The sequence below is a fragment of the Scomber japonicus genome, chromosome 21 (assembly GCF_027409825.1).
Source record: "Scomber japonicus isolate fScoJap1 chromosome 21, fScoJap1.pri, whole genome shotgun sequence".
In the NCBI taxonomy this organism is placed as follows: domain Eukaryota; kingdom Metazoa; phylum Chordata; class Actinopteri; order Scombriformes; family Scombridae; genus Scomber; species Scomber japonicus.
In genome coordinates, this window is record NC_070598.1 from 19,377,453 (window position 1) to 19,405,047 (window position 27,595).

Genomic DNA, 27,595 nt, shown 5'->3' on the forward strand with positions numbered 1-27,595 from the left:
ATCTCAACCTTTTCTGTTAAATAAAAGCCTTTTAGAGGAACCAGCACTTGTCCTCAAAACACTTAGACATTGATATAAAGAAGTGGAATTCACCAACATGTCTCACAAAGCAAAATGAAGCCACCTGCTGCTAATGATCACAATCAAATACTTTATTGTGTAAAAGAGTACAAAGATACATGTTACTCACTGATATCACTGTCAACAAAGTAGAGTAGAGTGATAGTGGTTGTATCATCACATCAGTACTTGTAGACACCTATTGACCTGTAAACAGGCACTTCTTTTTGAAATATAAAAATAGGCTATCCTCTTTGTGATGCTGTTAAAAATGTTCATGTTTTCTGTGCAGTCTTTAAAACCAGTGTGTGTGTGTGCGTTTAAAGATGTGCATTTCTTTGATTTCTGAATACTTAAGACTAATGAGTCAGCTAAAGAGCTCTACAGTCATCACCTGTCATCCACTGTGTAGATGGATCCATCTCAGCGCTATAAGCCTACTGAGAACCACATCACCTCCTATGTTTAGCGAGACTAAAACATTCTCTGTTTCCGCTTTTGGTGCAAAAAGTCCTACACTTAACTACTAGCTTGACAAAAGCAGCCAGTGAAACCCTACAGAACTGAGGGTGGATGTCTTGGTGCTAGAGGATCAGAGGGTCGGGAGGGCGACTAGAGCGACCAGCAGGTTTGAAATATACTGGAGGTAAAGGCTGATCCTGATTGTGGTTACATGCGGTGGATGCTGGTGTGATCCATGAACTGTTTGAGGTTCTGCAGGTTGTCCCACCACTTGAAGAGGAAGGTCTCTGCGATGAGGCTGAACCACGGGGTGATCTCCACTTCCTTGCGCTTGGCCTTTGCCAGCATGTCTTTCAGCTCCTCTTTGCTCACGTAGCAGTGGCTCTTGATCTCATTGGGATCTGGACTCAACTCCACGTCCTTCAGAGAGATGTAAAAAAGAGGATGTTATTGTCTGTAATGTCATATAATTACTTTAGCTGCAAATTACATTGATACATCATCTCCTCAGTAAAGTATCAACTGGTTTTGCAAGGATCAATGAAATCTACATTTGTATTGAAGTTAAATCTTATAGAAAAGTCTTTTTAATTGGGTAAAGTTGTTTGCAAGCTTAATTGCAGAAAATTTACTTGCATCTCACGTCTTAGAAAACAGTGAAGTCCCTGAGCTTGTGTTTTCAACTCTCTCCCTGTAGCCATGTTTTTCATCAAAGTGAGTTTATACTGCTACAGGAAAAAACAGCATATGAACTGAAGCTGCATTGGCACTAAATTGATTCACATCAGATTGGAACCAAATGTCTGTAAGTAAGCTGCTTGTAGCTAAAAAGCTCTTTCTGTTCTCTGTGTTACTGAGTTCTTAATGTCTGTTAAAATGTTGTTAATGTGTCGTCACATTTGCTGGAACAGAATACTCGTTAGCCCCCACTTGCCTCTCATTTATCATCATTACATTCAATCATTCAACTCATTGTTTTGCTTTTAAGGCCCAAGACTTTCACCACTATTATGAGCATCATTCTTGACAGCAGGGAGCTCCAACTGCCATCTAGCAGCTAAAGAGCCAGATATACAGAGACACACTTAGTAGCCCGTTGCCAGAAACATGACACTAAATCAATGCTAATGTTGCTTCTTATCTGTTTGATGTGTAAATTATCAACCGTTTGTTCACCGCATGAACTAAACAGATGATTTGAAGTCTGTGCTGTCATTACAGCTTTTCCAAAACAATCAGTTAATGCAGGTTTAAGCATAACTGTTTCACATCTGCCATAAAGACTCTTTATTCTGTATTCTGCATTAAAAATTTATTTAACCTGTTTTCCCAAATTGCAGTTATTTCCTAATCCAGACAAAGATGAAGTAACCAGAAATGTCTATAATCAGTTTGTACCATATGAGACAAAATGTAAAAGTTGTATTTGTCTATATTGATGTTACTATATAGTATTTTTTATTTTCTGTGTTGATGTTGAAACTTGAGAAATGGGTCAAATAATTGATAATGAATTGGAAAGAAGACATTTTCACCCAGATGGTTGGAAGAGTCTTTAAAGATCCTGAAAATACACAAAAAGCCCAAACTAGGTCGAGTTACACGTGACATATCCTAACATAACCCGGCTGAGCTTCAAAAGAAATCACTGCTGTACCTTCTGCATGAAGAGGATGTAGTCGATTTCATGTTCTCCCCAGACACCGTCTGACTGCGCCTTGTAGTGGATTCTTGTGAGATAAGTCATTTCATCTGGAGTCACCTGTGAAGCAACAGGAATGCAGAGGAGATCAGACGCAGGAGAAGATCCTCAATAATCTCCTTCCACTTAATGCGGGAGCCAGCAGCAGCAGCAGCGTGTAAGTAGACTGTTTACCTGTTCCATGGGGATTCCCAGTTCAGCCTCCAGTCTCCTCTGAGCAGCTCTCCTCACTCCTATCGCATCCTTCTCCTCCAGCTCGCTGTCTGTGTGTAACGGATGGCTGCAGCATGTGTTTGTGAAACAGCCTGTGTGCACAAACGAAACGGTCAAACATGTTTCCTACTAATGCTGCTTAGTACTCTTGTTATGCACATAGGACACAATAGCGTGTGTGATTTGCTGCTAACCTGGAAAAGTGATTTTGGCATCAGACCTCTGTTGTAAGAGCAGCTTTTCTTCACTGTTGAAGATGAAGACGCTGAAAGCTCTGTGTAGCAAACCTGGTGAAACATAGAAGTGATTTAACAGAAGTGTTTTAGGAGAGAAAAGATCGGTAGAAAAACACAAGATGGGTGTGAGCATTTTTAACGTAGAGGACAGGTACTCTACCTTTGTTGATGTTGGAGTTGAGGTGACAGTTCTTCTTGGTATCCGCTCCGATCTTCTGGTCGTTCTCGTCGATAAGGATGCACATCTCTGCCAGCAGCTGCACCTGCTTCTCGTCCAGGTGATCTGTGGTTATCTCAGGCATTCTGACTGCGGACTGTAGGCGTCTCACCTCACTGCAGAGAGGCACAGAGAGGAGCGAGCAGACGGCAGGTGTTAGTTCAGAGTGGATTTCAGAACAGAACAAGAGTTGTGTACTTTTAAATTAACACTCTAAAAAGTTCTACTGTTACTTTTATTTTATGTACTAAAGCTACAACAAATGAATTTTAAATAATGTTGTCTTATATTTTTTATTATTTGGATGTCTTATATTGAATGTCCAACACTTTTGAGAAGTTGGAGGTATTTTTGCTTTAAAAGGGACATAAATGATCACTTATCAATCAATCAATCAATCAATCAATCTTTATTTGTATAGCGCCAAATCACAACAAAGTGATCTCAAGGCACTTTACACATAGAGCAGGTTCTAAACCGAACTCTTCAGGTTCCCAGAATTCCCACATGAGCAAATTATTGTTTACTATGGCTAATCAATTGATTGGTTATAAGCTTCAGTTGCCTTAACTCTCTATGCTGTCAGCCAACATGTTCTTTACTTCACCAACAAAGTCAGCAAAACGTAATTGGAAAAATTCTGCTAACATTTGGGAAATGTGTATTTTAACTCATATGCAAAGACTTTTGAGTGTGGAATTTTCTGAATACAGTTTGACATGTCTACAAAAAGGCTGTAGTAGAGATCAGCTATCAATAGACACGCAGTTCCTCTCAGCTTAGAGTCAACAGGCTTAGCTCTAACTTCAAACACTTCAGCACTGAACACAGCTGCAGCAGACACCTACATGGTCCGGACTTACCTGGATATGGATCTGTAGAAGGCGCTAGTGGGTGTGCAGAGAGGTCTAGTCCAAGGTGCTGTAGCCCTGCTGGTACCGGGTACGTTTGATTTCTGTACAGCTGCTCCCTGGCAAGACACCCTCCGGAGCACCGCCCACACACCCCGCACCATCGCCTGACCAAAACAGAAAACCAATCACAATGAATGAAGGTGCAGGTGTTGGTAAAACCCGGAGCGGAGTCATTGAGGATCTGAATGTACTATTTTTGTGCCTTGGTGCAAGTCTTATTTCCTAATTGTTTATGCCCAAAAAGTAAAGAAAATGGTTATCATCTTCAAACTTTTCTTTTGTAATATTGATATTTAGAATCTGACCTATTTTCAATGAGAAAACAGACACATTTACACATTTTTATTCACATAAAGTCAGAAAAACATAGAAATCAATATTAACATGTATTTACACTAAAGTCCCACAAAAGATTTAGAAGTGAGTCATTTTTCGAGATTTACAATTATACTGTGAATCACTTTGATGAATCAACCTATGAATATAGTCTCCCGTCATTGTATCTAGTGATTCATCTGTTGTTTTTTTCTGACTTTGTGTGAATGAAAACTTGCAAATTCACCTGTTTTCAGCCGTTTTCTATCATTTTTAGGCATACGTAATTGGGAAATAAAACGTACTACCTTGGAACAAAAAAACAAGTAAAACATTCACCTGAGAACAGTCTGAGGAGGACCCTGATGATGACTCACCTTTATCTACTGTTATGTAACCTCATAACCTTATGACAGGACCATCAGAATACATTACATAAAGTATGAACCTGAATTAGTAGATTCATTTTTCTCTCCATATAGACTACTGACCCCCTACATGTATATTTAACTGTTCAGTTTATGGACTGCAACTTACTACTAATTATTTCCATTTTCTACTTACACATCAGTTATTATTTTGATAATCGGAAGACTATAGAAACCAGAAAATATTCACATTTGAGAAGCTGGAATCAGACAATTTAGACTTTCTTGTCTTATAAAAATGTCTCAGCCCATTTGATCGATTATCAGAATAGTTGATAGGTGACCTAATTGATTAATCAACCAATCGCTGCAGCTCTATGTGTTTTTCGTTTAGTTCATGTGTTTTGTACTTAAACAAGTGACTAGCAGTTATAGCTGTCAAATGAATGAAGTGCAAGAAGTTGAATATTTCTCTGTCAATTTAGAAATACTCAAAGTTCAAGTACCTGAGCAAAGGTGCTTAGCTTCCTCTGCAGGTACACAGGTGATGCAACTATTACCTAGTGGACATTAGTTAGTATGGTTATTATTCCCTCGCAGTAAAATCCACTTCGTGTTTTACTCTCTACACTGGTCGTCAACACGCCATCGGACCACTTCCCCGTACGGCCCGCACGGCCGCACCACCCAGGCCTCTTCAACACTGGATATAAGCATGCACTGTCTGCCACACACACAACCTACAGAGAAACCGAAAACACCTTGAGTTACTTACCTGTGTCAGGTAGACAACCCCGCTTCTTTTATCGTATTTCCTAGTTAATTTAAGGCGACATTTTAAAGCTCGATCACTGCGCTTGAGCGAGCTTAGCCTTCACTCCCCACTTCTGACGTCACGCGTTTTCATTGGCTGCCGTATCGGCGGCGTGGTAGCTGATTGGCTGTCACAAAGTGCAAACACAACCCACGTGACACGGCAGTTAGTGCACCAATAAAAAAAAAAAAAAAGAAATACGTGATGTGTCAAAATTGTTCTGCATTAAATCTGTGATGCTTGTCCAAGTGTACCGTGACATTTACCTTGCACTGCAGTTTCTTAAACCACACGTCGCCATGTTGAAACTCACTAACACATAGCTTCACATCGTTTCATATTGCGTCAGGACGCTGCTGCCGAGCTGCTGTGTGATGTTTTCACGTTTGACGCCGCAGTGAAGGTGAAATGTGGCAACTGGAGAGCACATAACCGTGTTTCTACTCCTCCGTGCTATCTAAGTATGAGGTTGACAGGGCTGTGACAGCGGTGAGTGTCGGTCTTGTTCCGCGTATTCAATAATAGTTTCGCTTTATAACCATGAAACAACGTCGAGTATTAATTTTAATGGCGAAATTCAGCCTCTTAACGAAGTTAATTATGTCATTTCACGTGTGTTCCGGCTTCATATAGTCATTCATTGCGCCTGTAATGTTATATACGACGTTATGTCATGACTGCACGACTCTGCATTGTGCCCAAAATGTGCTGTTGTCATACCAAATGAAAACACTATCACTTAATGATGCCAAGCATAATTACATCATAGCAGTTGACTTAAGGTCTGTCTGACATTGTTCATAGTAAATTTGGATGACATACAATATGCCAACAGTATAATGGCTAATTTCACAAGTGCTTTACAGGCTGTTTCCACAGTTATCTTTCCACAACAAGTAAAGTGAATTAACCCAGAAAAACTTGTTAGTGTTTATGTGCTTAAATTGCATCAGGAATTTACTGTTTCCTGAGTCATAAAATGTCATAGTGAGCTTTTACTAAATATAGCATACTTCACATTTGATAAGCAAAGCAACATTAAATAGCAAGATTTTTGAATGGAGTTTGCAGTTATGTGCTTTCATTATAATAGAATAGCAGGTATCAGGGCAACGCTTGCAGTTTGTAGTGCTACTGTTTTAACTTTAAGTATTCCCAGACTTCATAGATAGGCTATCTGTTACATCTTTAGTTCCTGCATTGGCTGTGAACATGAACCTTGCTTCTTGTTTTTCGTTTCTTTAACCTGCAGGCAGGTGGAGTTAACCAGGCAACCTAACCCACCCACCCACCAGCCAACCAAGGAGAGCCTGGCCTTTGTTTACCTGTTTCTCAGGTGGGAATTGAGAAGGGGGCAGGGCCACCCGGGAGGTAGGAGGGATGCCCGTAGAGGGCGGAAGCAGCAGCGGCTCTGCTTCGGCTGCCCGTCACCCCAAGCAGAAGCGCAAGGCCCACAGTTTGTCTATCAGGCGCACCAACAGCACAGAGGAGAGGCCACCGGGCATCCTAAGAGGAGACATGCTGGAGGGACAGGTAAGGGAAAGATAAACAGATGCCCTTTCTTTCTCTCTTATACTCACACTCACACACGTTCTCTCTGACAGCTGCAGACAACATTCGGTAAACATGCAGCAGCTTAGAAGGCATGTAATATTTACATATATTCTGTTATCATGACCTTCAGAGTGACTTGTGCCAGGTTGTACTTTGTTAGTTAGCATTTTTAATTATCACTCAGTTGTGTTGTGAGGCTGTTTTTTTTAATCAGTTACTAGAGTAGAGGACTATGATGGACAGTACAAGCCGGTTTAGCAGCATTGCTTTTATTTCCTACCTGGTGTTGCAACTTCCATGCTACGTTATGTTGTGGTATTCTCCCTACAGGGAAAAATGTTGTTTCTTTAGGCAGCTACATTGAATAAAACTCTCTTCTCTTTATTCTAAGTGTTAATATCCTCTAGTTTCCTGCTTGGTGTGGATGAGCATGTTGGTTACTGATTTCTTTGAGGTAAAACAAAGGAATCTACTGTGACTATTTAACCCCGCTGGTACCATCAAGTTAGGGATTAACCATTTCCAAATTAAATTGGAGCCAAAATTGATTCATTTCTTCCAGAAAGGGAAGAGCCTAAGCTTCTTAGTGGGAACTTCCTGTTGTGGTTCAGTTGTATCAAACTGTCGAGCTTCTTCAAACATCAGATAATAAAAAGCTGCTTACTATTTGATCAAGAACATCCTGCTTGTTAACATTTGGGAGTTGGTTATAAAGATGACTTATTCTGAGTCAGATAAGAGTGTTTGAGTGTTTTGGAGTGTGTCATGGTGTATTTTTTGCCACGGGCGATGTGGATAACACTTATAATTTGTGTTTGTTTTTGGGAGACATTTTGGTCAAGAGCTGCTGGTTATTCAGGATCTGTGTAGGTGGGTCCCTTATTTAATGATGTTTGATTTCAAACAAGTGATTCCCAAAAGCTTTGTATGCTTTTTTTTTAATGTACCAGATTTTTGCACTTACATTTTAATTCTGTGTCACATTATTCAGTTTAAAATGATACAATGGTTGATTTAGTCAGTATTTCCCAGCACTTGTTTTTGAGCTGTTGAAGTACTTTACTTTCTCTGCTTTACAATGTCCTTGACTTATCAGCCACTAGAGCTCAGCTTGCACAGGTCTGTCGTCTCATCAAATTTTAATATGGGCCGCTTGTCCAGGTTTGATTAGTCTTTTCACCAGGCCTTTTTGTGTATTGCCAAGACAAGTTGGCTCTGTTTATGTACCACCACCACCCCTCCCCACAGCACAAGTGCTACATACACAGACACACTAAACAGCTTTATAAACCCATATATATAACACACAGAATGCATTTCAATAATATAGCCATTATGAGTACGCTGCAGGTTTTGGGGCCACATCTAAGCAGCTTTAAATGTATAATGGCTGCCTGTTGTTTGCTAATTGACCTTTTTTTTAATGCAAACTGTGTTGACATGTGGCACTAATAGAGCAGTTAGGCAGTTATAATGTGCGCTGTGACAAAACTGTCGGTCTTGAACGTATGCCAGAAGAAAGAGTGACAGTCAAGTGTTCGGTTTCCTGGTGTTTCACGTGGCCGGAGGAATAAGCAGCGGCTCTCGAGGCGAGCTGTCAAACGCAGCCCTCACTTTCAATCCTTTGTGTTCATGGCAGCCTTTACTTCCCTCTGCATGCTAGGCTGGTGTAGACTGGTGGTCAGCTGATAACTGTGTACTCACCATGGAGGTAAGTCAGTGGAAATGTAGCATGTTTTGTAGGTTGTAGTTCTGAAGCCTAAATTATAGCCGGTGCCCGATTAAAAAAAAACATACAGGATGTGTTTGACAAGAGATTTCTCTGGGTTGCTTTCGTTTTTAAGTGGTGTGTGTTTTGTGAGTCACCCGAGCTTATCTGTGAAGGATGTTTAACCAATATATTTGTCAGCCTAAATAACAGTTTATTATGAGGTTTATCAAGTCTTTATTCTTTTTTTTTCTGTCTGCTTTCTGTCTGCAGGACTCCAAGCTGCCCATCTCCTTACGGAATAATCTTCTTGACCTTTTTGGCCAAATTGAACGCGAGTTTGAAAACCTCTACATTGAAAACATTGAATGTGAGTAACTGATATGCAAATTAGTTCAACATCTTTCAATAAAAAAAAGAGAATAAATGAAATGTCCCTTGTTTTCTTCTTTTTAAGACTTCAGCTTCTCAGGCACATACCTTACTTTTATTGATCTTCAGGTGTTGATTGACTAAGCAGGTGGTTACAGAGTGCAGGGCAGTGTTTGTCTACTAAAGCCCTGTCACTGTGCTAACATTACAGTGCGCCGGGAAATTGACTCCCTGAATGAGCGTCTGACCGGAGATGGACAGACTATTGAAGGAGGAGACCCCACCAAGGGCGCTCTGAAGACAAAAGGTCCGGTATTTCTTCCATGAGCTGTTGGAGTTACGTTATTCTTTAAGTCTCCTGTTCTCATCAGTAAATTGTACAAATGATACTACATATACACTTTTGTGCTTTCTTTGAATTGAATAAAGATGTTTAAGGTACAGCTAAAAGCCAGTTAGCTCAGCATAATATAAAGATTGGAAGCAGGAGGAAACTGCTGGCCTGAATCTACTTCTAAAGCTCAGTAATTAACACAGTATATATGTTGTTTGATATCTATAGAAACCAAAGTTATTAAACGACATGTTGTGGTGTTAAAGAAGGTTGTATACTCGACTATTTCTGGGTAATGTCCTGTCTTATCATCACCATGACAGGCAACCACTGGGCCAAAAATAGTCCAGCAACCCCCCCCCCCCCCCTGTTTAACCACAGACAAACCAGTCTATGGATTAAACAGTTAATAAGTGAACTTAAGACATGCTGATAGGAAGATTTTATTACCGCTAAACAAAGCCAGGCGAGGTGTTTTCAGGCTTTACGCTAAGCTAAGCTAACTGGCTGCTGGAGGTAGCTTCATATTTACCGTACAGAGTGGTATCGAAGGTCTTATCTTTCAATTATGATGTTATGTGATGTCAGTCCACCATATTTGATAAGTTGTTCAATCACCTCTCACACTACAGAGGTGATAACATAGTGCTATAGCAGAATTTTGTTTGTATGCTGTAGCACTGAGTCAGAAGTATAATAGTATCTAAAACCAGAATGCACCACAACATGAATTACACAGCTCCACCCCTGCAGGCCACGTGGCAGCAGCTCTGCTTAATATGTATTGAAAAGTCATGAGTAGACAGATCTGACAACTAATTACCAGAAACACACAACAAGGCTTTGTATTGTCGCAATTTAAGGTCTTGACACTTTATTAGTTACTGCAGCAGTGAAAGAGACCAAAGAGTTTGTCACTCATTGGTTCATTGTTCTTTGTCTCTCCATCATACAGCCAGCCACAGCACCAGCCAACTGTCACAGAAGCTGAAGACAACCTACAAAGCCTCTACCAGCAAGGTACGCGGCTCCAGCTATGCTAGGCCATTGTATAGATCTCACAAGATGTTGTCATCTGTGTAAATATTTGAGCTGTTGAGATTTAGGCCTGGGGTTATGGTAGCAGACTATCAGAAGCCCTTTGTTGCTGAATGAGGGGAAGGAAGTTCAGTAAGAGTTTGTGAAGTAACAATGCATTCATAGAATTGAACATTTTTTTGGACTAAATGACCTCTCCCTTGACTTCTTCCTTTTTAATCTCTTGCCGTTGTAGCGCTTGTACACTTTCCACGGCAAAATAGGTGGACCTCGCAACTTCAGTGTGGCCACATGGGAGTTGTGGGGAGGAGATTCATGGGTAACTTCCTGAATGCTCTGTTTGTCACTAAGCATCGTGGGGGGCAGCTGCGGGCTGAGTCTCTTTTTAACGGAAGTCTGACCTTGACTCCTCATCTCTTCTCTGCTCTGCACCCTCTCAGAAGTCATGTGGGTGAACGGCTGCATCTGTCAGATCTAGAAAATAAGAGTTCTTACACTTTCCTAAAAGGGACCATTTTATTTTGGTGTCTTGTTGGTTAACTTAATTGTTACATTAAAGGGAAAAGTTGCAATTTTTCAACTTGGACACTATTTTTAAAAAATCTTTCTGTGTCCAAGTGACTAATGGGGACAATTATTTTTGAAATTGGTCCATTATTGAACGAGAGTGTCTCAGACGGCAGCTGCGAAATGAGCTGCAATGTAATCCAATGGGGCAACTGTGCCATGTCACTGTACATCCACTAAAAGTGCTTGTTTTTGCCACTGACAGGCTGACAACATTATAGAAAGAACCATACAGAGAAACCTAACCTTTTGCTTCATCCAGTTAGTTAGTGTGTCTAACCAAGTCTTGCTCAAGGAGAAATCTCACTTGGATAGTTGCAGGAAGGCAACAGTGGAAACATGAGTGAGAGTTGGAGAGACAGCAACTCAACTCTCACGGGATTTCAGAGCGAGACTTCCCCTTGAGCGAGACTGGGTCAGACACGATAACAAACAGACCGGATGTACTGAATGCAGCCAAAGTCTGAGCTAGATGAAGAGTGTGAAACAATCCTCTTCTGACCTATAAGTTAGAAAAGAGGACACAAAGGATCAAGGGAGGACTTCTTAGTTAACCTCCGACAGAACTAGCTGCTATGTAATATACAGCTAACCTACCAGCTGGCTACAAAACATGACCAAAAGCTAATTACATCAAGACTGAAGAGATGGGAAACTAATGCAATGACCTGCACTAACTATAGCCAACGCTTTCTTACTGCGTTGTTGACCTTGACTGGAATGAGCTCTACTTCCTCTTCTCTCTGCTCATAGCGTCCTAATGACAGGAAAGAAGTACGATTGTGTTGTACTTGTAACGTGAGCATAAACACACCTGACAGAATGAGAGCATACATTAACACAATCTGACACCAGTAAACCAGATGCTTTGCTGCTGCATCTAATGACTACCAATGATGGAGCTTATCGCTGTGGTCGGCCGTCTGCTTGCAGCAGCATGTACAGTACAGGTTGTGGCTACTCTGTGACAAATAAAACAACAGTTCACTCTCTAGTTTGTTCATCAGGACGTCTGCTGCGACTAAAGGCCACATGTAACCGGACCACAAGACAAACTTATTTTTAGTGGTGCACCAGACGTCTCATATACCTTTTGGCAGTTCCTGAAAGTTTCCCCTCATTTGAAAACACTTCTTGATATAGATATACACACACACACACACACACACACACACACACACACACATCGGCTTTTGCTATTTGCTATTTACTATTCCAGGAGCCTTTATCACAAAGTAAGTAAAACTGGCTCTCTTTGGGTCACATGGCTTCACTGACACTAACATTGGAAATCCCAGATAACTGGTATCATAAATTTAGTTATCAGCCGACTCAGCCAGCTCTGGGTTTTTCTCCATAGCTCACTTCTAAGCTCAAGCTTGTTCATGTGAAAGAAGCAGAGCTCTTCATTATAAGCAAGGGCGTAGGTTTAGTTTTAACTTTGGTAGGGACATTTTTTTGTCAGACGGCCAAAATACTTTGCTCTCTGTCCCTCTTTTCTCCTTCATAAGCACATGTGCGCACACATGCATACATAAAGAGCCTGACTCTGCAAAATGTTGACTTTACCGAATATTCATTTGCTGACTTGCCTGAAATGGATTTGTATCGTGATTTTTTTTTTCTGGTTTTGACTTTACTATAAATCTGAGACCGAAATTAAATTAATTTAACCCCCACCCCTTGAGAAAAATGCTGGCCATAAGAACCTGAATATGTCCTCTGGCACATCATAATGCCACTATTTCATAATACACACTGATCTGAATTATTGTAAAGGAGAATTGGGCTTGAGAGGGAACATATTTTTTATCCCATGTCTTATCTGGCCAATGTATTGGTTTTCGATAAAAGTCTTTGTAAAATAAACCAATGCTAAAAATAACATGTGAATCATTTGAGTCAAATCATTTGAATCCACTGAAACAATTCAATCTCTAGTCATCTTCATCTTCACCATCATCCTGAGTGTGAGGCTAAATAACAACATGCTCTATTAATATGCAGCTATAACTGTCATTCATTAGTTTGCTGTAAACATCTCTCACTTTCTTTCAAACACAGAGTGGATACATAATTGTGCAAAAATATTTCTTCTATCTCTGACAAAATGATCATGGAAAGCACAATTATTCTGCTGATCTGTAAAAATGTGTCAGTGTTTATTTAAAATCACCTCATTGTAAACATGTGTCCTTCTGCCAGCTTCATGATACCAGAAAACCTGAATAAACCCAAAGAAAGCTGGTTTAACTTACTTTGTGATACTGGCCCTCTAACATCCAACACACTGAGCCTTATTTGTTCATCTGTTAGTCAGAGACCAACAGCAGACTGTGTTAAACTTGTAAACAGTGAAAGGCCAGTCTGTGTTATTGCCATTGAGATTTCAATTTTATTACCGTCACTTATCAAACAAGAGTAATGTATTCACTTTTTCTATCTGTGGACCTTGCAGTAAACCATTAGTGCTGTAGGTTAAGTCATATAAATGCTTCTATTCATATTGGCCCCTGAAGTTAAAACACTTCACTCATATCAGCTCTGAAAATTTTATGCTGGTGCACCTGTTTAATTTTAGCTGGACTCTAAGCCTATGTTTAGTTTGGCTTTGTTTCAGCAGCAGGACGAATACTCATCCCTCTTTCTCTTCTCTCCATCCCTGACCGTTCAGATCGTGTCTAGTTTCAAAGCCACCGCAGGTTCCCGGGCTTTGTGCCAGCTGTTGAAGGAGTATGTGGGCCACCGGGACGGGATCTGGGACCTCAGTGTCACCCGGACTCAGCCGGTGGTCCTGGGAACCGCATCTGCAGGTACTGATTGTTTTAAATCTGTCAATCACTGTTCTTACACACAGTCGAGGGGCCACATACTGTAGGTGGTAATAATAGAAGAATTAGAATAATTAGTCAAGACTAAAGGTGCTGCGTTCAGTATTTACATCATTATATCATTGCCAAATTAAGTATGATACTTTGGGTTTAATATCCATTTTGATGATTGATGGCATTTATTACACAACACTTTAATTGATACTGCTAATATTTCTCTCTTAATGCAAGAGTTCTCATAACCTCTTTTCAGTTTTCAGTGCTTTTTACAGAAGAGAATAAACATTGAACATTCCAGTTACTTTAAAATATGTGACATGCTGTTCAACTTTGCTCTCATTCAACAGACCACTCAGCTCTACTGTGGAGTATAGAGACTGGCAAATGTCTGCTGAGGTATGCCGGCCACGCAGGATCAGGTAATAAAAAAGGACCTCATTCAAAAAAAACAAACTTTAATGAGTTTATTTGTGCAGAATAGTGCTGGGGCAGTGTAACAGTTAATCCATTTTAAACACTGTGTAGTAATAACACAGCTGGGATTACGTTCATCTGTGGACACTTGTAGATTCTCTGAGTCTGGAAGCAACAGGCCTGACTCAGAAAAGAAATCTGTATCTGTCTTTATTTTTCAGCAGAGCAGTGAGTGCAGTAACACCAGCAGTACTACTGTATTACTGTATTATTCCTGCCTCCACTCTTTGTTTTTCTTCTTTCACTTGTTTTATCTGCTGCCTGAATAAATACACTCAGCTATTTAAAGTTAAGTGAGTCACGATCATGTCCATGGCCTCATACATGTAAACAAACCGGCCTGCACAGATGAATATGTGGGTGGTTTGGTTAGCTGGCAAACTGCCCCAGATATAGATCTCTACATTTGGAGTGATTCATGTGAATTATATGTACTGTGAAGTCACCTGATTTAAAAAGCTGTGATACAGATTTGTAGTCATACTGCCCAGCATTAGTGTAGAATCATGTAGACTAGTCAAAAGTCAGTGATGTAATGTGATTTTATGTATTTAAGGCATTCATAATAATTTGCTGTTGGATAAAGGAGCGTGTTCGTCAATATTTACTTGTTGTAGGTGACAGTGACATGACAGGAATGTTTGATTATAAGCCATGTTCATGTCTTGTTATCTTATCAGCAAAGTTGTTCTCTCTCTCTCACACAGTCAACTCCATCAAGTTCCACCCCACAGAGCAGATGGCCCTCACAGGTATATATTTAAATACAGTTACTTTAGTTAATGTGTTCTTTCTTCTCATGATTATTTAAACATCTTTGTGCTGTCTTTGTTGCCTCCAGTAGTTGATTTTGAGTATATCTGCATGTCTGTTAATGTGTGTGTGTGTGTGTGTGTGTGTGTGTGTGTGTGTGTGTGTGTGTGTGTGTGTGTGTGTGTGTGTGTGTGTGTGTGTGTGTGTGTGTGTGTGTGTGTGTGTGTGTGTGTGTGTGTGTGTGTGTGTGTTGCCACAGCCTCCGGGGACCAGACAGCTCACATCTGGCGCTACATGGTGCAGCTACCTGCCCCACAGCCACCACCAGATGTCAGTGTGAGTAGCTTTGTGTTGCTCTCTTTCCAGGTTTCTGCTGGAATATGCTGGAATCTCATGTTGAGTTTTGAGACATATATTCATAACAGGGAATTTTCAGAGTCAGTGAAGATTAAAAACTGGCCATTTTTCAAGTAATACCATGATTTCTCTACTTGTTTCACACTGGTTTTCAGGTAATTCAGTAATAATTCAGGTGCTTTTTTCTTGCTTTTTGATGGTTAAAACATCCTTATTCATCTTTGTTTTTCAGTTTTTGGCAAATGAATCGCACCCAAAACAAATCAAAGCTTTCACAGTTGTTTTATCTGTACTAACCTAACTATCCTTCATGCTCCCACAGGCTCCGTGCGATGATGACCAGGACTCGTCAGACAGAGAAGAAGGCGAGGTTGACGGCGAGGGACCTTGCGAGGTCCCCACCGTCCGGCTCGCCACGGCAACCCTGAAGAGCCACCAGGGTGTAGTCATCGCGGCCGACTGGTTGGTGGGCGGCCGGCAAGTGGTGACAGCTTCCTGGGATCGTGCCGCCAACCTGTACGAGTTGGAGACGTCTGAGCTGGTCCACACACTAACTGGTATGCAAACGTCATAATATCTAGCAGATGAGAGTGGCTGAAATTTGAGGCAGGGGACTTGGGGTGGGGATGGCTTCCAGTACATTACATTCAGTGTCAACGAACAGTAAAACACACTATCAAAGCTATCAAATAAAACACTATAATCAAAATGCTAAAATGTATTCTTTTGTTCCTGAAGTCAACTGTCATTAGGAAACAGGAATGCAAAGACTGTTGTATGTAACAGTGTGTAAATCACTATCTGTTACATGTATTTCATTTAATTTTATTCATTTCATTAGTGCAGTGTCTCTCATATCTGTCTACGTGAACCACAAGTAATATATATTTTACAAGCAACTACAATCAGTCAAAGTTTATTTAAAGTCTAAAACCACAGCAGAGTGTCTCAATGCACTTTGATGCAATAAAACAATATTAAAAGAATGGAGGAGCGACAAAAGAAGAAAAGAAAAACAAATGAGAAACTATTTAAAGAAGGATCCAATACACAGAAGACCATCAGAAAATAGCAAATCATGTGACACGTTATCACATCACATTTTAGCAAGCCAGTCAGACAGCTATTACATAATGTTTCTTAGAGCAGCAATAGTAATGTTGTGTAACTCAGAAAGAAGTCACTATATAAGCTCAAATCTAGTGTTCCTGAATTCATTTGACTCATAAGGTTTTTACAGCAGCATTTTCATGTTAAAACAGCTGATCCAGTGACTCAAACAGCTGGCTTAATTTTAAATGTCAGAAGGACTAAAATGTATAGAATAATTTAGAGTAGTATAATGATAATAATAAGTCATTAATATTATGTAGATCAGTTTATACAGATAAAATAGAGAGAGATATACTGTATATTTGGCTCTGAGAGGATATGAAGCTCAGTGTGGGCTGTTTACATCACACATGAACTGTTACACACTCATTTTAAATGTGTGTTCAGCTGCTAAGATCTGCCATTAAGCTGTTAGAGATTACAAACACATGTTTTAGATATTTTTATCACAAATTCCTCCTACAGTGTTGGCTGCACCCTCCGTAATCTGCTTTAAAAAAGGTCAAATGACATCAACAATAGTGCAGTAGACAAGTGAAAACACATCACTAATACCCTTAAATATCTTACTAAAATGAACAGGCCATATTTTAATAACTAGCAGTAGGAATTATAGCGTACATAATTTGATTTGATCAGAATATTTTCAGGGATTCAGGGAGTAATAAAAAAACTTAACTTCATGTAGACTAATTGATAATTTAATGGAAGGCTTCTCTCATTTGAATTTAGAGTCGTCTACATTTTCTTCTGGTGACAGCAGCCGCTTGTTGCGCTTATCTCTGTTATGTTATTAATTATTCATGACAACTCAGCAACTCCAAAAGGCACAATGCATTCAGTGCAGCATTTTTCAATATTACCGCGTCACAGAGTCAGGTCTTTTCAGTGTTTTTTGCCTTCAAGTCTCGAGTCGAGTCATTAGGCTTTCAGACTCCAGTAGCACAAGTCGAGTCTCACAGAATACAGACTTGTTTTAGCTTGTTAATATGATCTATTACTGTTACTGTAATGGTCACTCTAATGTTTTATATCTAAAATTAGATTTTTTTGAGAGGGGGGATTTACATATGGTTCATTTTTTATTTGTTTTGCAGCATGCATACATTTTGTTTGTGTATCTGTATCAGTATGTTTCAGTGTTTGATACTTAACAATACCAGTCACAATAAAGCCCATGTTTACATAGATACACATCATTATCCAGAGCAGTTTCTCAAAGCTATATACGTCCATGTCAGAGTAAAGAGGTACCTGAGCTGACATGTGAAATAGATGGACTGTTTATTATATGGAACAGCTTTAACTTACTTAGAAAAAATCTATTTCTTCGCTCAGTGTAACGCGAGACAATGAAGCAGACTGTGCCACAGGAGTCAGAGCAATTTAATGGTCGTTTAGTTCCTCCTCCGCTACTTTAAACAATGAGTCATCATTATTTTCAGCACTTTAGACCAATCTGTGGCATTTAACCTGCTGTTTGTTTATCTGTGGAGTTGTGACTGACAAGGAGATCAGTTTTTCTTCTTTTATCTTACTTTAGTCGGCACTTGAGCTCTATTACTGATGTGCATAACTATATAGTGAGGAATATGCTTACTGTATAATGTCTGTGTATGCAGGTCATGACCAGGAGCTGACTCACTGCTGCACCCACCCCACCCAGCGTCTGGTGGTCACCTCATCCAGAGACACTACCTTCAGACTGTGGGACTTCAGAGACCCGTCCATCCACTCCGTCAACGTCTTCCAGGGACACACTGAGTTAGTCTCTCTTTCCCCCTCTCTCTCTCTCTCTCTCACACACACACACACACAAATTAATACTTCAATGTTCAACAGCTTGACTGATGGCTACATGTCGCAGTCTTAATTTGGCCCACCGGGTGGAGCTGTAGCCTCTCTCTGGTCTGTGAATCCCTCCAGCACTTTCTGCTTTTTTTCCTTTTACAGTGCCACATTGATTTGGCTATTGCTTTAAGCCAAATCCTCCACTTGCCTCTCATTTATTACTGAGCACTTCTCCCCGCTTAGACGCTCCTCTTTTTCTCCCCCTCTGTTTCTCTTTCCTACCTCTCTCTCTTCTCTCTCTCCCTCTCTCTCCTCTTTCGCTCTCCTGTTCATTTATCTGTCCGTTTCTGCGTTAATCCCCCACTCTGTGTAATTTGGCACTCTGCTCGCTGTTAACACTCAATTGCAGCCGCTCATTTCAAAACGATGACTGTCAGGCTTGTCTGTGGCTTTCAATGGCAGCGCTCTTTAACAGGCGGAATAAGGGTGTGTGTGTGTGTGTGTTTATATGCATATCTACATGTGTGTGCTGGCTGGCTGGTACTCTCTGGCAGCATTTAATTGCAAGTGGGGGGATTACAGAGAGCTCATTATGTACGACCCCAACATGTATAATTCCTGCAGAACCCACTCTAATTCTCTCCCATAGACAATTGGTGTAATGAGATTAAGCACCAGCGTTACACAGTTAACGACAGCCCTCCTCCTTCCTTTCCTTTCCTTCCCTCCATCCTTGTTCCTTTCTCAAATGATCGATAGTCGTTGACTTACATCGTGAGCAACTAACTTACAGACTTTGAGGCAAATGTAATGATTCCCCAAACTTCTGCTATCTAGCCTAAAAACAGCTGTGAAATGTGTTCTTTACTATTTAGCTGCAGTACTTTTGAGAGAGTTGTTCTGCTACTTGACACTTGAAGTTTGAGCGAGGAGAAAACTAAATCCATCTCGGGCTCCAGCTAACGATCATTTTCATCATTGATTCATCCATTTGTCTACAAGACATTAAAAAACAGTGGAAAATGCCCTTCACTATATACCACAGTCTCAGGTGTCAGCACTGTTTTGTCCAAAATCCAAAAAACGTTCCACTGATTTTTAATGTAAGACAATAAGAAAATAATTCTCAAATCTGTGGAACCATCACACAGACTTAATGTCAAAAACACAATGAGGCACCAAGACTCTAACTACGGCCAGTAAAAATGTAATTTCTAGCTCCTGCATCTACTCTGAGATAGAACATGGTGGATATTTTTCCTACTGCACCTTAATAGACAGACTGTTAGGCCAAAAGCAATCATAATCTTTTTCTAAGAATTAAACCTTTATTCTGTTCCCGGGTTCATTATCCTACACTTGTGAGCCTGTTTCAGTTCCAACCAGATGCTCCCAACAATATCAAGTTGCCACCTTTCTGCCATTTCTCCTGCTAATTTTCCAGAATTTCCAATATGGCATAATGATGTGGCATAATCTCCCCGTCCCTCCCGTGGTAGCGGCAGAGGTGAGGAGAGTGTGAACACTTTAATAGGCAGAAGAGGTTGAGAGCTCGAGGGGAGACAGCCTCTCGTTTCCACCGTCTTCATCGGCAATTACAGCTAACGCTCCCTGACAGCCAACCACGGCAGCTAAAAGTGCAGCACACACCCGCTGTATCCCACTGCCCTGCCGTAATTGCAGAGTAATGACAATTGCACGTGAGCTAAAAAAGAAAAAAGAAGGAGAAAAAAAAAGAACAGCTGAGAGGAAACGAGAAGTGACAGCGGTCTTGCTCTACAAATGGAAAGCTGTCTCAGGTTTGTCTCTCCTGCCATCGACGGCTTTGGGAGACATTAGATGGCTCTTGATAGAAGAGCGCGTTGGTGTCTGGAAGTGTCTGTATGCAGATTTGACACGACGTCTCTGGAGGAATACACCTGCACTTACCAGCTTCTCAGCGACTGTCAGCTTTCCAGCAGCACAGCAAAATAGTAGAGTGCTCCAAAACCTCTTAGTCTTCTCTACCTGAATAGTTTCATTTACATTTCACTATTTAAGCATCTGTCTTACTCTCTCATCCAGAGTGAATTACAATGACTCAGATGTTCATAAATTCATACATCAATCATTAAAAGAATCACTAAGAAGGAGGGTACGGATTAGAGCCAGTTCAAACATCAGATTTATTAGAGATGTGTTGGTTGATACAGAATTAGGAAATGTGGCGTAAAGACATATAGAAGTTTAATTTCTCTCAATTGATGAAGCACACATTTATGAAACTTTTATAATGATAAGAAGAGGGTACAATCAGTTTATACTGTGCAGCAGAACAGGGTTAGGGTTAGGGTTAGACCCTTCATCAGTCAGGTCAGATCAGTGTAACAGTCCACTGACATCATGTTTCTGTGATTTATTCATACAGTAATTCAGAAAGTAATGTCTAATATGTCCAACAGCCAACTGAGTTTCCCAGGCTTCTTACCCTCAGCGTGCACCTGTCCAATATGAGCTCTGTTCTTATGAGCTGCTTCCAGTTTCATTAACGTACGACCCTAAAAAAAGACATATCAAGCTGCAGTGAAGACAAACGTCTCAATACAGATGATTCATTTAATTAAGGAGCTATTGTACATGTTCTCCTCTCTGGCTGCAGGTTTTCTTTCATCTCACATCTTGATATTTGGCCTTCATGATACACTTAAGATTTAAAAGCAATCATCATCAGTGAGTTAACTAAAGATCATTTTATTGAGTTGTTCTGGTGTTTCGTGGATAATTATTTTCATTTGAAGGGAGAAAAAAAGTGTTTAATTGCAGGTGCTGAAGCTACAGGTGTGACTTGGATTGTGATGACAAACTGTAACCTCTACCGTTATATAACCTCAGAGTGTTAGCTGTGAGAAAGAAGATCATTCAGGGCTTTATAGTTAGAGATACATTCAGCTCAGCTCAGTTAGAGATACATTCAGCTGACTGACTGTATCTTTCTTTCTCCTCTCCCTCCTCTCCTATCTGGAAGAGTCTTGACCTTGGCTGTCAGAGAGACTGCAGCGATGCCATTAAGTAACACTGAACACTCTCCCCCTCCCTCCTCACACCCATTCTGAAAAACCCTTTAACCTTAATCAACCTTTTAATCAATTACCTTGTCTGATTACGCTCCACACACACCTCCCACTCAGCACACCTCCCTTACCTCTTACCTTTTCTTCTTCTCCGTCTCCTTCTGCACCTCATGTATTCCCAGGTGGGCCGTACCCCGCAATGTCATAAGGTGTCTGTAACGATACAGCAGTCCACGCCAGCCTCGGCCTCTCTAATAGGACAAAGTTTAGTCCCCTAATTATCCCTTAATGCCGTGTCAATTTGCATTAAGGGAAAAGCCAGTTTTAGTGAGGAGAAACTGGAAGTGGAACCCCAGACTGTGTGTGTATGTGTGTGTGTGTGTGTGTGTGTGTGTGTGTGTGTGTGTGAAGGGACACCACACAACGCTAATTTTAATCAAGAATCCGAACATTTCCTCCATAAATGAACAGAGGGGGGGAAATATTAGGAGGAAGGAGGAAGAAAAACCCCTCACAGGAGCTACTGACATACAGTAATAGATTGGAAATATTAAAGGTCTATTAAATGAATGGCTAGGCCTGACCTTAGCGCTATCATGTGGAGCAGCGCATCACGGCTGGCTGGATAAAGGGCGAGGGAGGTGAGGGGATGCTGTATGCATATAAAGAACGTATCAGCCTCTAGTGTGATAACATGATTTAGCAGAAAATACAGTGATGTTCGGCCACATTTATCTTTTTATCCTATCAATTATATCAAAAGTGACACTTCAGTATCATAACGCATAAAGCATTGCAAGACAGCAATTTAAAAAAACAACAGTTTTTTATAGCTGATTTTTTCTGTTTGACCACATCTAGCATTAACGATGATGTTATCATAGACATATTGTGTTCTTTCACATGTGTAACTACACCCACAGATGTCAGAGTGTACTGACCACTGCAAGGGTAAGAACTTGACCTACTGGAGGTCAGCAGAAATCTACATTTTCATTTGCTGCAGGTCTTTAAACCTGCAATAATATAAATGTTGTTCACTTGGGAGAAGCAAAAAAAGATGGAAATACTTTTTAAAAATATATTTTAGGCTGAAAACATCCAACATTAATTTAATGTGATTTTTCTGTCCACTTAGTGGATATAAGTCCAGTATTCATTCTCCTTGTAGCTCAGTTTTGGTCTTAACCAACTCCTGCTATACATCCAGTTGTGGGTCTGAAAATCAAAACAATGGCCAGCAATATGTTGTGAGAAACAGTACCACCTACAATACTATTGTAAGATGTTTTTAATCTGGTGTCAGGTTGGACATTGCCAGATGAATGCATACTGTGTGTGCATGCTAGAAACTTGTGCAAACTTCCAGTTGAAGTTTTGTTGGTTTATTGAACACTTGAACACATGAGGTTTAAATGTGAGAAAAACAGAAAACGTCTGTCAACATCTCGACAGCTCAAAACACGTTTGATGGTGTAAACACTTTGGATCCATTATTTAAGCCATCAAGTCACTGACAACTACACCCATGTGACAGGAACACAGCAGGGGTGTGATCCTACCTGTTTCTCTTCTCTACAGGTTCATTATGAAGTGACACCTTGTAATATTTTAAAATGGAGGCACATTACATCAGGAACCTGACCGTGTTCACGTGCTGATGTTGCACCTTGACAAAGTCACTCTAGAATAAAGAAGTGTCAGTACTCATGATGTATCGCCACATATCAATGTGACGCATGTAACCATCTCTTTTATCTATTAGGTGTATGAGTAATAACACCATCTGTGGTAGACGCTGAACAGTCAGACTATAAATAAGCATTCATTCCTAAAACCTTAACCTTCAGTGTGAATCTCAATAATACAGGACGCTATTTAATTCCTGTTAGAACACATAAAAGGAGAGAAGATGCTGTTGCTGCCCTGTTTTCACATCAGTGTGTTCGTCCCTCTGTTGCAGCACGGTGACGTCGGCGGTGTTCACAGTGGGCGACAACGTGGTTTCAGGGAGTGATGACCGCACCGTCAAGGTGTGGGATTTAAAGAACATGAGGTCGCCTATAGCAACCATCCGCACTGACTCAGCTGTTAACAGGTACGTAAAAAGAAAGAGAGACTGAACCTCCAGTACATTCCCACAGTTGTGTGCAGGAGGATTAACTCAGTTTGTCATTTAAACTAGAAAAAGTGCAGTGAGTGAGTCATGTTAACAGGGCCAGTTATTATAATATGATCATTGCTGTCAGTTGAGAAGCTGGATACTACATTGATTGTTTACTTATATAGATATTCACTCTGAGGTTAATTGAGAGTAATCTATTGTATTGCTCTTAAGTCTATCTATAATGATTTTACACATGAATAAAATAGTTGGGATTTTTTTGCTTTTTCAGCTCAGCCTTCAGGAAGTAACTGCTCATATCTACTGTAAGAAACAGCCACTTGAAGGTGTTAATTAGTGAAGTTTAGAGGTGTTGTTATCCAGGGTTTTTTTTGTCTTTTGGGCTTGTACAGAGCCTGTTTTTACAGACTTAATGCTAAACTATCACTTATCAGACATTTTTCTCCAGTCTGACATAAATGGAATTTCTTTGAATACTTGTAATTTTTTCCAAATGGTTTTGATCATGAAAGCAGTGGAGGGTGAAGTTAGTGACTGTCAGCACAGACTGATTGATGCTATTCCAGCATGTCAACACAAACACAGCTCATTAATAAAAAAAGACAAAAGCTTATTAGGGGGGTTGTAGCCAGTCTGCTCCGCCTGCTGTGTTCATGAACAGTCAGACACCGGTATCAGCTCTCCTGCAGGGGGGCTTCAGTTGTGCTTTTGTAGCTCTGACAATAACATGCTTCTAACATACGTAGCACCAAAACAAGGAAAGGATGCGTTTGTCTTTCTATTCGTAATTGGCAGCAATTATCCCGAATGCCAGCAGGGAATACAGATTCTGAGGGCAGCTGATGTCGGCGTCGGTGCTGTCGATGCATATGGAGCTGTGTGCAGACATGTTATTAAATTATACAACATGCTGTAACTGCAAATCAGTCAGTAAAAACTTCAACAACTCAATCTGCTCCTTCAGGATAAGCGTGTCTGCCAACCAGAGGATCATCGCTCTGCCGCACGACAATCGGCAAGTTCGACTGTTCGACATGAGCGGAGTGAGGCTGGCCAGGCTTCCACGCAGCAACAGAATGGTAAGGAAGGCGGTGAACTGAGCAGGAAGTTGTGTGTGTTTTTTTTTATCAGTTAATCAGCATTGTAAAAAATGTTGTTCTTTGCAGGGTCACAGGCGCATGGTGTGCTGCACGGCGTGGAACGAAGAGAACCAGTCATGCAACCTGTTCACGTGCGGGTTCGACCGGCAGGCCATCGGCTGGAACATCAACATCCCTGCTCTGCTGCAGGAGAAGTGACACACACACACGGTTCCTCAGTAAAAGAAGGAGACCCATCAGAATCCCTCCATGTATATACAGTACGATACACACAGACACTGTAACCTCCGCGGCCTCGCACACGCTCGAGCGTTTCAAGTGTTTACCCCCTCCCCCCCGTCAAGCATTTAAGTCGTAATCTATTTCACAGCTTTCAAGCAACTGAGAAGAAATGATCAGCATTAGTGTTGCTTTTGAGAATGCAGCTAACGTTGATTGATGGTATATTCCCCAGATTAATTTATTATGAGAAACTATGATGAGTGTGTGCGAGGCCACAGAGCTCACCCTTCTGTATTTGAACCTCTCACATATTTAGCATGGATTGTGAAATCGTGACACGACTAGGCTGACCCATTCATTCCTAGCCTCTCTATGTTAATATCCTGAATACATATATATATATATATTTGACTCAGTCATAGGCTGCTGTTGTTTTAGTTACTGCTGAACGGTTGGTCCTGCATGTAGATCAACTCTGTGCGCGTATGTTACTTGTAAAGCTGTAAGAGAACAATTATAAGGCCAGGAAAAGTGTGTAGAATACGATAGAAGAAGTTGTGTACATATTACATCGTGGCCTGATGATGAAGTGACCTGTGTGGCAGGTCGTCGCTAACGTTAACTGACTTTGTGTCTTACGCTCGTCCGCCTTCTCCAGTGGCGGAGCTCGCCGGATGGTTCTCGGAAACGTTTTCATATTTTTTTTCGTCAAACTCACAATATTCCTCACCATGCAACAAAAACATATCATTTTTTCAGGCCTGTCTGATCCGCCGCGCAGCTCGCAGGCTGCCAGCTCGATCGTCTCGCTACGAACGTTCAGTTGTCTTAAAATATTTGAAACTGAAACGAGATTGGAGTCCTCGCCTGTCACGTTTTGATGCTTTTGAATTCACCTCCAGCCTCCTTTTTTTTGTTATATTTCACACTCATACTGTAACTCTGCCTTGTTCCATGTTTACAGGTTTCTTTTTTTTTCTTTTCTTTTTTTAAGTATTCTGCCTTTCTGTCAGGATGCTAAGTGTCAAGCGCAATAGCAATAACGGGAAAACGACTGCACGTCTGTTGTACACAAATCCTGTGAATGAGGTTTGTGAGTTGGTTGTGTTCAACATAATCATGATCTAGTATTCCCCGTCTGTTGCTGGTGTAGGTGTCGCTACTTTTAGCCATAATCTGCCCCCCCTCCCCGCTCCCATATTTCCTCACTGTCAGCAAAATACACAGCTATCCTCTCCAGCTCATTGCCAACTTAAAGCCTTGTGTTACTGTAATGTGTCATCCTCAAGTGAACTTGTCAGTTACTGGTCATTTCTGTGCTTCGGTAACAGCCTGTCAATATGACGTTATGGTGTTTACACTTTGCTTTGAACCTTTTTAGCCTTGTACGAACCTCTCGCACCTTTTATCCAAATACAGAAGCAATAACATAGCTCCTCCGTGTTTCTGGAGCTGTCAGTGAAGCTCATTTCTTTCCTGGAAATCAGTGAATACGACTTTAAAAAAATACTCAAGTTAAAACCAGAATTGGGCTTCACCAGATTCCGAGAAACGTCTTGTTACAGTTGTGCAATATCCCAAACATGAAGTCATGCTGTCGTTTTTTGATCATCAGATGTTAAATGTTTAACTTATTTCAGTGCTGTAAATCCCATATGTACTTGTGTGACTGGTGTAGATGTAGCTCAGTGTTCGTAGGTATGCATAACTCACCCAAAAGTTGGCTTCAAACTCCACTTAACTGCTGTTTCTAGCAACTATAAGAGTCAGAACGGCCTTTTTTTTTTTTTTTTTTTTTTTTTTTTTGGAAGTAGCATGAACCTTAAAAAATGTAATTAAACGTATTGAAATGCCTTACCATTGCATTGAATATGGTGCATTAGCCTTATCAATCTGAGCATCGACGCACTGTCCCAAATGCTTGTTAAATAACTAATTGTGTTCCCCTGCACAGTGCTGATAGGATTTTTACTCCCGTTTCATTCAGGGAACTCAATCTCACACCCACTGGTATCAATGTCATTTTAATCTGCTGGTAGAAAGGTAGAAAGTCCGATTTGTGCCCCACATATGAATTCTAACTCGGAGGAAATATGATTTTTGGATTGATACATTAAATTATTGGGTGCCAGATTGGAGGGCTAAAAAAAGAAAGAAATAAAAAAAAAAAAGTGGATAGACTTCGCTTCAATTGTGGCGAATCATATTCACCTCCAACTTCATTATGGGTTCTACTTTGCATATTCTATTGTGACGGGTACGTGCTCTCTGACACTTTCCAATAAAACGTGTGATTTCCTTTTTCCGGTCTCTCATGTCTTTTTTTTTTTTTCATTTTATTTAACACAAACCGCTCTCACCATTTTGTGTTTTTTCTATGTCTATTACCTTGAAAATCACACTTTATTCATCTGGAGGTAAGTCTGGTTGGCAGAAGTAATGATATTTAGTAGTTAATGAGCGGGGAACCAGAAGGTCTATGAATAGTTTAGCTGAACAGGAATTTTGTTATTTTATCAATGTCATATTTTTAGTAAGTGTACGGTTTCCTAGCTTAAAGAAGGAGCTTCACTCTTACATCTATGTGCTTTTCTAACATTAATAACAATAATAAGGTTTTATCTTGTGTTCCACTTTCAGAATCATCTTCAGTGCCTTGCTCAAGGGCAGCTGTAGACGTAGGTAGTTGTAGTAAAACAGTGTCCTTCCTACTGTACTGCATGTCACAGTAGTCATTAGTCACAGCAGGAAAAGCACAGGTGTTACTAATAACATTAACGATGACTCTGTCCTGTTGGTAGCCCTGAAACTAAAGTAGCCCATCACTCATTTGATTATTCACACCTGTGCTTTTCCCCATTGTGCCATGTTAAACATGTCTGTGAAAAACAGTTTGAAGTTCAAT

General features: G+C 40.5%; 2 protein-coding genes across 3 annotated transcripts; one reads left to right on the top strand and one right to left on the bottom strand.

Moving 5' to 3' along the window:
* Positions 1-139: 139 nt before the first annotated feature.
* idi1 (isopentenyl-diphosphate delta isomerase 1) lies at positions 140-5,380 on the bottom strand. Its single transcript, XM_053342069.1, has 7 exons — positions 5,263-5,380; positions 3,754-3,908; positions 2,834-3,006; positions 2,632-2,724; positions 2,399-2,529; positions 2,180-2,284; positions 140-942 (listed from the first exon to the last, which is right to left on the bottom strand). Exons 2-7 carry the CDS (start codon positions 3,903-3,905, stop codon positions 730-732), a joined length of 867 nt encoding a protein of 288 aa, XP_053198044.1. The 5' UTR covers positions 3,906-3,908; positions 5,263-5,380; the 3' UTR covers positions 140-729.
* LOC128382078 (WD repeat-containing protein 37-like) lies at positions 4,895-26,993 on the top strand. 2 transcript variants are annotated; one of them, XM_053342058.1, is made up of 14 exons: positions 4,895-5,271; positions 6,554-6,834; positions 8,837-8,933; positions 9,147-9,242; positions 10,225-10,289; positions 13,549-13,687; positions 14,053-14,124; positions 14,887-14,931; positions 15,192-15,268; positions 15,612-15,846; positions 18,025-18,166; positions 23,207-23,341; positions 24,333-24,447; positions 24,535-26,993. In XM_053342058.1, exons 2-14 carry the CDS (start codon positions 6,682-6,684, stop codon positions 24,664-24,666), a joined length of 1,503 nt encoding a protein of 500 aa, XP_053198033.1. In that variant the 5' UTR covers positions 4,895-5,271; positions 6,554-6,681; the 3' UTR covers positions 24,667-26,993. The 2 variants fall into 2 exon arrangements, with proteins under 2 accessions (XP_053198033.1, XP_053198034.1); XM_053342059.1 differs by lacking the exon at positions 4,895-5,271 and adding an exon at positions 5,605-5,790.
* The last annotated feature ends 602 nt before the right edge of the window (positions 26,994-27,595 follow it).